The sequence below is a fragment of the Peromyscus maniculatus genome, chromosome 17 (assembly GCF_049852395.1).
Source record: "Peromyscus maniculatus bairdii isolate BWxNUB_F1_BW_parent chromosome 17, HU_Pman_BW_mat_3.1, whole genome shotgun sequence".
NCBI lineage: Eukaryota > Metazoa > Chordata > Mammalia > Rodentia > Cricetidae > Peromyscus > Peromyscus maniculatus.
The window spans coordinates 20,207,120-20,219,373 of record NC_134868.1 but is presented as its reverse complement, the minus strand read 5'-3'; the positions used below and the strand labels follow the sequence as shown (position 1 = coordinate 20,219,373).

The 12,254-nt window shown below is 38.2% G+C and overlaps 1 protein-coding gene across 2 annotated transcripts in view; it reads right to left on the bottom strand.

The window, feature by feature from the left end:
• Neil3 (nei like DNA glycosylase 3) overlaps positions 1–10,339 on the bottom strand; it is a 64,535-nt gene extending 54,196 nt beyond the window's left edge. Inside the window, exon 1 of one of the 2 annotated variants that reach the window (XM_006970907.4) lies at positions 6,572–10,339. In XM_006970907.4, the coding sequence (XP_006970969.1) occupies positions 6,572–6,727 (156 nt within the window). In that variant the 5' untranslated portion in view covers positions 6,728–10,339. The remainder of the gene's footprint in view (positions 1–6,571) is intronic. The other variant, XM_076553319.1, reaches the window with a different exon arrangement.
• Between the last annotated feature and the right edge of the window lie 1,915 nt (positions 10,340–12,254).

Below are 12,254 nucleotides of genomic sequence, written 5' to 3'. Positions count from 1 at the left end.
ATACTTAAAATGCATGAGACCATTATATATCTTCACACAGCTGTCAGGGAAAAGTGAAATATGTTGTCGTGGCTGAGAGAGCCTCTGAGAGCCTCAAACAAAATCCTTAAAGGTGTAAAACACATCTCACTTGCTCTACTGGTATTTTCGCCTATTCTTCATAGCTGAAGACAGTATACATTATGACATCAAAGACGAAAGCGTTATGAAATTAAAGGTTCTACCACGTTGAGAAAATGTTGATGGCTCTATGAATGTCTAAAGTGTAATGTAGGAGGTAGGAGAAGGGCAGGCAAGGAATGAACAGAGATGGGGAAAATATTTACTTAGGGAAAAACAATGACCTGAAACTATCAAATGACTTCAGCACAGCAGAAATTCATCCAACCACAGATGCTGTACGACCTTAGCTTGAATAGGTTTTAAAGAATTGGCTTTTTTTTTTTTTTAACCTAATGAGGTATTTAGGAGTTAAAGGGAAATGTTGACACAAATGCCTTCCTTGTTTATATCCATAGTTTAGACCTCGCTGGCTCTCACATTTCTCTATCGCCTACCTGGGGAAGCTTTCTGCTGGCCACATCTTGGCAGATTGCTTTCTCATCCACTGCCATGGTACTTATTACACTGAATTGTTATATGTCTGTGACTTGTATTTCTCCCCCATCTATATAAGTTCCCTGGGGACAGTGACGCTGTTTAGCTAATATCCTCAAGGGCTTTCTACAGTGTCTGGGGAGATTTGTAACATCCGTGGAATTAAACAGAACCTTTGTCCTTTCCCTTCTAAAATCAGGACTGGATTTAAAATATACAACTACTGTCTCCACCAAGGTGCCCTTTTTACAATTACTATTTCCAAAATTTCTTGACGGAAAAAGAAAGAGAAAAAGGAAAAAAAAATCTTTTATTTTCTAATTATCTGCAGTGGAAGGAACACAATGATTGTCGAATGCTACATGGAAGTAAAGTTCTATAACCAGCCCTTCAAATTTCCCAGGAAGTAAAGAACTTTATATGCTATGCGACCTTTTCCAATCAGATTGACTCATGGTTAGCAACCAATCCCCAAAGAACCCTATCCCGCTGTGCTTCCCCCTTTCTGACTGGTCCACCTGGCATTCAAACACGGCTTTAAAAAGTGTCCTCAGACATTTCATTTTGGGAGGAAAGTGACATGTACAGACCATTTTTAAATTTGGGTTATCCATTATGCAGGTGCTTTGCCCACGACAACTGATTCCCAAGACACTGTCACTTTTAAATAATCAACTATACAGAACACTCAGGGCAAAAGAAAAGTTTCAACTGTACTTGACTAGCTCTCACAAGCCCCTTCATATATTTTTCACTGCTTCTTCTTCTGCACCATCTCATTTTGTGAGCTTCTGCGTACAGACTGGGCAAGGCTTTTGCAATAAACCTAAGATATTTACAAGATATTCAGTCGTCCTGCTGTGGAATCTAAGGTTATCACCTCTTTCTATAAGCTTCTACTGCCCAGACAAATTCAAAAATTAATTTCCAGAAGGCTATTATCTTTGCTATAACTATACACAATTGCCCAATACGTATTTGACTTTCTCATGTTGACCCTTATAATCTTGTTACTGTGTTATTTGAACATTTGGACCTTTTCTTTCTTTGTCTGAAATAGAGATGAAAATCTCCTTTGCCACAATTTTAAGTATGATTGAGTAGGGTTCACCTTCCCATTTTCAAGTGGCTTAATAATATGAAATCTTCAAAACAACATATATTTCCAGAGACAGCCCATGATTTATTGTGCTGATTACCATTTATCTTGCCTACCCGTGGGTGAACCAGGAAGATGAACTTTTCAGAGAAAAACAGGACTTTCCTAGACAAATGTTTTGACTCTCATTCAGTTGTATATTGTTGCCACAGAGAATGTCCTATTCACTCTCATAATCTCAGTAATATACTTTTTAAAATTATAGGTCACTTATCTATCAATCTAACCCCTCAAAAACCCTAATTTCAAAATGATTTCCAAGATCCAAAATAATGTCTTTAGGACCATACATGAAAATGTGTTCTACACCCTTGAGAACTTTTGCGAAGGCTAAATAAGCTGTACCTCACCTGATGATATCAAGGGCTTATACACTCCTCATAAAACAAGAGGGCATTCTGACATATTCTAATGTAAGTGGGTCTGCTGAGGAAGCTGTGCTCCAGGAAAAAGAGGAGCAATCACAAAAATGTTTATTTTGCTAACTACTACACTAAGAGCTTTTAGGTCCTCTAACTTACCCTTGATCAAATGAAGTAAGATATGAGGACAAGCATCTCCACATGAGGATGTAACAAAAGTAAAGATGACCGGATGTTCTTTACAGCATCTGTTCGATGTTGGATCAAAGCTACAACAGCCACAGACAACTCACCACCCTCATCTGTAGAATAAATAGAATCTACTTCATTCTTCTTCCTTTCCTGAGTCCATGTAATAGTGGGTGCTAATAATAATGACCTCCAGTCTCTGGAAAAGTCATTATCAGTATCCACTTAAAAGACAAGAAGTATATGATGTATGTCCTACAAAATATATAGGAAACCCTTTTGGATACTTGATTAGCTTGTCCTTTCAAATAAAAGGCAAGAAAAACATCAATGGTTTTTTTGATTTTTTGTTTTGTTTTGTTTTGTTTTTTCCTACTTTGAACACGGGGAGACTTTTACTATGGAGTTTCTGTACTATGATGTAGCAATACATGCCTCCAAATGACACATACAAGTAAAGGTTCACATAGTCATAATAAGAGACTCCAGACAGACTCTTAAAAAAAATACTTAGCCATTTTACATTATTCAAAGCTTGGCTTTTCTCCATCCAGCCAACTACTATTTAAATAACTAGACTGTTCATGATGCTCTAAAGTATCATACAGATAAATTAAATGTTGGTAATATATTAAATAGATGTATGAAATCTTAAGGGATCCTCAGAATAACCAATGCATGTTTCAAAGCGATGAATGTTTATGAATAGACAGTTTCATTCTTCTGAAAGGAGATTAACTAAAAACACATGCAGATTACACACTGATTTCACTAAAATACTATATCAACCCAAAACTTAAAATTGGAGGACTGACTCTTCAAAGCTCATTAGCCGAACATGCTCATTTACATTCTGATATTGTTTCTTACCATAAGGTCCCACCAGCTCCAGCAGAGCTTGATGCAATGTGCTTACACGGTTGCTTGATTTTAAGCTGACAAGGCAGTGGGGCCACAACTTAGAAAAGTAATACAGCACGTGGATGACTGGAAGATGCCAAGATCTTCTACAGTGAGTGTTCTTCAAAACAAGGAGCGGTTAGCACAGGGGGAGGGAAATAAGTGGGTTTTCTATGGACTTGAAATTAGAACAAAGAGAAATGCTGTATGATAAACAGAGTAAGTGGTTCATTCTGGCAGTAGCTCCTGAGGTAAGACATTTTATGTTTGGTTTTAGGAATGATTATCTGAAGTTCAAATCTTTTATTTTAAATGGCCACTTAATATTTCTTTAGCTCTCCTTTGTTATTTTTTTCATATTTATTGCACTGTAAAGAATACAGTATGCAATTATTTTTAAATGCTGCTTTGAGAAAACTAATCATTTCAAGCCAGCAGTAGAAACATTAAATAGCTTTAGCTCTTTGGCATATATGCCTAAGAAACAGGGGATCATCTATTACAATAATGATCTTGCCCGAAGTTTGTGACAATGGTCCATATTTTAATGAAATTTAGTATAGATCCAACATCCCTCTCAAATGCAAAAGACTGCTGATATTTACAAAGGTTATTATTATGCTTTTTTAGATCAAAGGCCCAGAAAATGAAGCCACAAGAGAGTATTTAGAATTTTACGGAAAGCCACAACATTATTAATTCCATATTGATTTTCAATCCAATGTCAATAGAGGCAGATCCTTCATCCTAATCACAAGGCTCTATTCCAATAATTAGTTCTTCTTTCTATTACAGCATTATCCATAATAGCTTTAAATGCAGGGCTATTTATTTGTGGAATAGAGCTTAGTGAGTACTGTTGCCAAGGGACTCTAATCACTGCTCAACCATTAATAAAGCACTTATATTAGGTTATCAAGATGCACTCTTTGGTGCCATCTGAACACAGGAAAGAAGAGAATTATCAGAGCAGATAATTGACTGAGGTGAACAAAATTTAAGTGGTGGAGGACACCATCAAAACCCAAGGTCATACTTCTTCAGTTAATAAGAAATTGCTATCACATGCAGGGCCTTATGGTGGGCCATTGCATTAACCACTCTATTACTGAATCTTTTATTACTGAGTAGCTATAGCATACATAAAAGTATTTGTTTTGAAGTCTGAAGGGAGATCAAACCTTGGCCCAACCGCTTTCTACGTGTGATAGTGTTCAACTGATTTAAGCTCACCTTGAGCCCCAATATTCATTTTCTGTGGCATCAGGTTTATCTTTATTGTAGTACGTTCTTTCTCACGACTAGCTGTACTTCATGTTTTATCACAGGTCATCAATGCAATCTTAAAAGAAGTTGTTAATACTATTTTGCCTAAATCCCAATGAGATGATTATTTAAAACATAATCTTGGTTTCTTGCAACAGGAATCTTGTTTGGCTTTATTTTCCCAGTCACTAGCACAGAGTACATCACAAAACACTGTTGAATAAGATAAACCATGGTATCAATGAGGTTGCTCATATCTTAGGCATTGCTAAGTGCTACGTACAGTCTTTACTTCTAATACGGTGACGGGCTTCCTGCACTTAATCTCTACCATCAGCATCTGAGCCCAAGCTCCTCACCTGGATCACTGCAATGCCTACTTGAGATTTCTTCCAGTTTATTGCTTCTTCAGTATACAGGGTTCTATCCAACCTGTAAACAAATCTTACTACAATTCAAGGTTTCTCATGATGACTGAGTCATCATGATAAAGTCATGATAGAGGAAAAAATCCCTAATGTAAAGCATTTGAAATGGCTCTGCAGGTAAAGGCACCTAAGGCTGAAGTTGTCAATTTGGCTTGGTCCCCTGAACCCACACTAGGTAGAAAGACAGCTAACCCTGCCAGTTGTCCCAACTTATGCTGTGACACACAGGCAACCACATAAACAAGTACACACACAAAATAAAATGACACTCAAAGAAATTCAAGTCCCAATTGTGGTATATGGAGTTCTTTATAATCTGCCTGTCAGCTTTAATATCAAACCACCTTCCTATCTCACTCTTTTACACACACTGATTTTCTTTCAGGCCCTTGTATGCTATTCTTCTGCAGAGGCCCAGCTTCATTCCAGGAACTCTTGATCTCCATACATATGCCCCCTTCATATATCAGCTGTGTTACCTCCCTGGGAGGTCTCTATGTCCTAACAGAGAATCACATTCTCCCTCTGAAAACTTAACAATTTGTAATCCTTTATGTTATCCTTAATTGAATGGCTATGCACTTTCTCAACTACAGTATAAAAACAAACTTACTTTCACTTCCCATACTTTGGTACTTTAAGAGTATTCCAAATTTTGCTGAATGAGTGATCTTCATCAACATTAGTACTTTAGAGAAACCATTAACATAGATCTCTAGAGTACTCTGAAATAATTTCGAGAAACATGATAATTTAAAAAAAAAAAAAGAAAAGCACAGAGCACTTGCTGACATATCAAGTCAAAATAAATAGAGGCGCAACTGTTCAAAGATCCAAAACATTTCTTTTTAGTCAGCTTGAAAATATGTTTTCCTCGGTTCCTTCAAGTTGGGAACACATGCTAATTTCAGAGCAGAAAACTTCTTCCCTGGACCAAAGGCGATACGGAAGCTTTGCAAGAGAAATTGAAGTGAAGCACAATATTGCATGTATCCACGAAAAACAATCAACCACACGTCTAAGGGGCTTTAAAAGCATGATAGTTTAATCAGAATAATTTCAGTGCAGTTCTAAGTTCTTACCAAATGACTATCTAGCCATCTGCAATGTATGCCTGAGTGGCAAGAAGCTGTGCTCCAATTTACTTTAAAAAGAAATAAATTCACTTAAGGAAACCAGAACTAGGTTTTACTGCCCCTTCATTAGATGGCAATATTCAGCTGAGTGAGTATTTAGTGCTAAATTTTCCATGTGCAATTTTAGAATTCTATATTACTTATCAACTGCAGATTTTTCAGGCAAGCAAAGGGCTAGAATTTTATGTTGAAAGTTCAGTCTTACAATGTGAAGAAAAACAGACGCTGCACAAATCTGATGGTACTGTCAGTGAAAGTAGACGGTAAACACCAGAAAACATCTTTTAAGGACTGACTTACAGAAGCGGCTTGTTATAACTGAAATATCATCCAAGGAGCTAGCACTGGCAGTGTTAGCCAGCTTCTGGCTAGGACTCACTTCTTGGGTAACGATAAATGCTGGGAAAACACAGGTCCAAGAACACCAGGACCAGAGTAGATGCAGATGCCATGGATGCCAGGAACAGGCTGTTTCTGCTCTCACTTATCTTCCCGCTGCAAGAAAGCTCCAAGCGGGACATAGGACTGACTCACCTGGGAAGAGACTTCAGCCAGAGAGGCTGCGGGGGTCAACGCAAGGCCCACCAGGCTCTGCAGAGCTTGTCCCTGCACGCCAGTCACGGCTTGGCCTGGGAGCACGCGCGCCCGAATCTTCTCTGCATTCAGAGTACAGCCTGGCCCTTCCACCATCTCTGGAACGGGCCCTGAGCTCCTGCTAGTTGCAAGGCCTGACTGAAAAACAACCAAGCAACTTCACTTCCGGCTAGCCCAGACCCGGGCGGGATGAAAGTTCAAATCTCCCGCGTGCCGGGACCCGCCTAGGGCCCCCTAGGCCCCGCCCACCAGAACTCAAGCCCCGCCTATCTGCGTCCATGCCCCGCCCAGGAGTGCCGACTCTGCCTGGAACCCTGCTGCTCGCACCACCCCTGGCGCTGCGGGTCACACACACCTCGGTCTGGATCCAGTGCAAAGTGAAAGCAGTGCAAAGAACCAGGCTTAATGTAAGAACGCGGGGAGTTGGGACTTGAACACTTAGAAACTCTGTTCCAGCTACTCAGCCCATGCACTCTTCCTAAACCAACCTCTTAATCAGACCTAAAATCCGAAGTTATTGAAGGCAGAGTCTGGCAGACCGATGCTTGGTAAGCTTTCTTCTAACCTGAGAGTCAGAACAAAAGCTGAGAGGCAGTTTTAGGAGCCAAACAATATTGTCTGTATTAAAGACTTCTTCACTTTCAGATAGCTAAGTGTGCTGCACCCCAAAATCATACGTCCATTTTGTTTTGGGCGTGTACTGAGTGAATGTTAATTTGACCTTTTCCCCGTTTTATGAAGAGGAACTCTTCTATAAATTTGAGGCGGGGAGAATACATGATTTTTCAAACTACCCACAATGCTGAGCAAAGGTGAAACGCACATCTTCATATGTGATTTTAGGCGCACAACAAAGTTTGTAAGTTACAAAGAACTTACTCCTTTTTGAGCTGAAATACAGCACATTAAAACAACGTCAGTGTGTGGTTTCATAAAAGCCCAGCACTGTCCTGCAGTTAAAGTGGAAAAACCAATGTGGAGATTTTGCCTAGTGGCTTGCTAGTGGAAAGTGCTAAGTGGTTAATAGTTGTGAACATCAGACTCAAGACTGTCTGGACTCTGGTTAACTCAAATTCAGTTCTGATCTCTGGCCATGGATGGAGAAAAGTCTGAAACAGCCTTTTCACTTTTTACCTTTGTATTGTTTATCTTTATCTAATGGATGACATCATTTCTAATTTAAAAGTGTCTGTGAGTCATAAGTTGGCAAAGTCGAGCTGGATGGTTCTGGCTCCACAGTTCTCTAAAGGTTACAAGGTAGATTTGACTCTTGCTAGGAGATCCACTTCCAACAGGGTTCATTTGCATGGAGACACTTTGCTATAAACATTGCTTATTATTTCAAATTCTGGGAAAACTCTGTAAAGTCAAGGAATTCAGTTCTGCTCTTTCTTCCCAGAATACACTTTGTTCTTTCTATGTCTACTTTTCTCTGTAGTAATTCTAACTTTCTATCCATCTATTTATTTATTTTTTCTACTCTGAGCAATAGAACCAATAGTATGACTATATGAAAAGGGAATTTATTAGATTGGTGTACACAATGCAGACTGGGTGGTCCACCAATGGCTGTCTGCACACTGAAGAGACTGAGAAGCCCTTTAGCTTTTCGGGTCATGATGAAGCTGGATACCTTAGCAGTCCCAGTCTGAGGCTGAAGACCTGGAGAAGTCCCAGAGAGCCACTGGTCTTTGGTAACTGGAAGCTCAAAGACACTGGGTTCTGAATTCAATGAAGGATAGCAGCATCAGGGACCATGACAATCACAGAGTAGAAGAACAAGACATGAAGAGGCACTGTTAGAAAGCAATCACTTGTTTCTTGGACTTTCTTCTGTATGGGCCACTGGAAAATCTTGAAGACATTGATGGCGAATCTTCCCATCTCAAATAGCCTAATCAAAAGAAGAAAAGTCCTTCACAGGTACTTAGAGAGGCTTTTCTCATGGGTGATTCTAGATCTTGTCAAGGTGATAATCAATATTAACTATTTGTTTTTCTGAGATGGAGTCTTGCTATGTAGCTGAAGTTGGCTCTCATCTGTCGATGATCCTTCTTTAAGACCTCCTGAGTGCTATGGTCATGCACCACAAATGCCTGGATAGTCTAATGGTTTGTTTTTTGTTCTTTGTTTTTCTTTTTAAAACCTTCCTCTTCATCCTAGTTTACTGAAATTCTTATCTCAAAGAATAGTTACACAATCTCCTCTTGAAATCTTTCCAGATACTGTTAGAATGAGTCTCTTGTGCTATGTAGCTGGTCCTTCAGAGAATTCACCAAAACACCTTTATATTAGTTTGTGTATGGTGGGATTTCATGAAAATAGATTCTCCTTCCTTGATGACAAGTGGATATCCTGCTCATCCTTTTGCTTTTCATAGCCCTAGGATGCTCTTTGGCACATAATAGACATTCCACAAACAGGGAATTTAAAAACATTTGTATTTCTTTCCCCAAATATCCTTCATGTTAGCTATATATATTTACATATTTAATATTATTTACTTAAAGTAAAATTTAATGTTTTCATAAGCTATTTCTAAAATAAATTTTATTGAAATTAGATAACATGTAAAATTATCCTTTAATATACTTGATCTACAAGGTCAGCAAACCTGTAACCTTAGTTATTCCATGGGACACCAGACCTATAGTAAGAACAGCCATTTGTATATATCATTTTATATGCGTTTTCTTCACAAAGTCCTTGTAGCATAAGTCAGAATAGATGTCATTAATTTTTTACAGGTAGAGAAATTGATTATGATGATTAATTTTGATTGGATTAAGAACTGACATCAGGAAAGTTTAACTCTAAAAGTATCTGTGAGGGTATTTCCAAATCATAGGACAGTAATCTAATCAATAGAGTAATTCATTAATGGATTCAAAATTTAATAGACTATTGGGAAGTGATCGAAGTATAGAAATTAGGGTCTGATTGGAGGCAGTAGTTAATAGACAGTATGTCTTTCAAGGCATGTCTTACCCTGGTCTCCTCCTGGCTCCTCTCTGCTTCCTGTCCTCATCAAGGAAAATGTCTCCTCCACACATTGTTGCCACCCATGATGTATGACATGAGGTCAAGCAACCATGGAGGATTTGAACCCTTTAAATCACCAAGAATGTGAGGCTAAAGACATGTCTCAGTGTTTAAGAGCCATTGTTGTTCTTCCGGAAGACCTGGATTTCATTCTCAGCACCCACATGGAAACTCACAATTTATAACCCTAATTCCAGATCTAATCTCATTTTCCTTGGGCAGCAGGCATTCATGTCCTGCACATATATACACGCATAAAAACACTCATATACATCAAATAAAATAAATAAACCTATTTTAAAAATTTAAGCAGTGATCTAAAATAAATCTGCCATCCCCCAAGTTGTTTAGTTAGCTATTGTGCCCTGCCAACACAAAATGTAACTAATGCATGTGTGGACCAATATGGAAACAGAAACCAAATTTTCTGATTTTTTTTTTTTTTTTTGCTTTTCTTAACCAGAATTCTTTCGCTTGGAGAACAGGCATTGATCAAATAAACATATCTGACATACGGGGAGAGAGAGTTTACTTTCTGACCTCCAGCAGTCAGAGTACAGCACCTATATAGTACTGGTTTAAACGGTTCTTAAATGGTAGAAGAATTTGCTAGAAAGAGATAGATGAAAGACGAACATAAATGTCAGTTTTACTTTGAAGTGCTTCATTACCAAGAAAAAAAAAAAGCGTATTTGTTTGACACTGGTGTGTTGACACAAGACTATAATCCCAGCACTAGAGAAGCTAAGGCAAGAGGACTGGACATGGAAGATCCAAGACCAGTAAGAACTGCATGGTAAGTTTGAAGCCGGTCTCGACTACATAGGAAGACTTTATCTCAAAAAACAAAACAAACAAACAAACAAGCAGGCAAACAAATGTGTTCTCCGTGAGCTCTGAAGCCAGACTCTGAGGCACAAAGTTCTGTAGTTGAACCTTTGCAGGTAAAGACATTAAAGTGTGGTTAGAGATAATGCCATTTTTAAAAATTGCAATGAAAGGAAAAGAAGTCTCATGTCACTCTATATACAAAACAAGGATATAGATCGTGGAGAATTCGTTGAAGGAAAATGCTCAGAAAGACCTGGGAATTGAGTGGCCTTAAGAAGCGGGAGCTCCAGGCAAGTGAAGCGGGAGCTCCAGGCAAGTGAAAAGGTCAACTAAGGGAGTCCATAACAAGGCTAATGTGGGAAAAGATGTGATATATTTGAGCCATGGTGATTAATGCAATAATGTCAAGCAGGGAAGGGATGGATAACATTGGAAAGATTAGTAATGGGTGTATTGTGGAGAATTTAGGATAAAGAAAAGTTAAATTCATTTTTGGGGGTTAATAGACAGTCAGTGAAGCTTCTGAGCAGGTATAATGGTCCTTAACTTACAAATTTCAATACTTCCTTAATCTGAAATCCTGACTTACCTAATTCACTAAACTTAAACCCAGAACAGCATTCAGCTGTGAGATGAGCTAAAGCTGTAGTTTGGATATGGGTTTCTTATTGTTCCTTAAGGATAGTTGCAAATGACAGGTGGGTTTACTTTCCTTCATGATGCTGAATTCATAATAGTTTGAAGAATCTTTTTCCTCTTTTTAACGTTTTATAAAATCTTTATTGAAAATAATTCATATAGTATATAGTTTGCCTGTGTAGACGAAATTATAAACGGTCTCATTAAATAAGAAACACAGAGCCAAATGCAGAGTCAAAAGCCCAAGAGATCAGAGCACTAGCCTTAGCTTGCCACTCACTGCCATCCTTCCCCTGAGAGAGAGAGAGAGAGAGAGAGAGAGAGAGAGAGAGAGAGAGAGAGAGAGAGCTTCTTCTGTGTGACTTGTCTTTTTATTGCCTTTCTGTTCTGCCTTCTCATTGGCTCTAAACCCAACCACATGACTTCCTCATCACTGCCTGTCTATACAGACCTCCAGGTCTCTATAGTTTGTATTGGGATGAAAGGTTAGGGTCACTGCTTGGCTGTGTCCTTGACCACACCGAGACTCTGCCTGCCATGTAATCAGATTAAGGGCATGTGCCACCACCACCGGACTTCTGCTAAATGGCTTGCTTTTAGCTCTGATCCCCAGGCAACTTTATTTATTAACATACAAATAAAATCACATTTCACCACAAATAAAATATCACCAAGTGTCTTTTTGCAAAATTTGATAGACTTTAGTCCAGCATCCTCATAGGACCATGACACCATCACCACTTTCTAGTTTAGAACATTGTTGTCTTCAATTTCATATACACATATAATGTATGGTGTTTACATTCCACCTTATTTTTTTTAAATGAACATAATATTTGCAATTGTAACCATTTTAAGTCAGTGGTATGAATTACATTCAAGATATTAATTATACTCATGATTATTCATTAATACATTTATTATATTATATTACACTTATGATATTAATTACATTTGTGGTATTCATTGATTACATTCGCCATATTCATTCAATAACTATAATTATGATATTCATTAATTACATGAATTATTTTGATTTATTACATTCATGGTATTATGTCCTGATACTACTATCGTTTGTGGGACTTTTCCATCACACAAAACAGAAAAT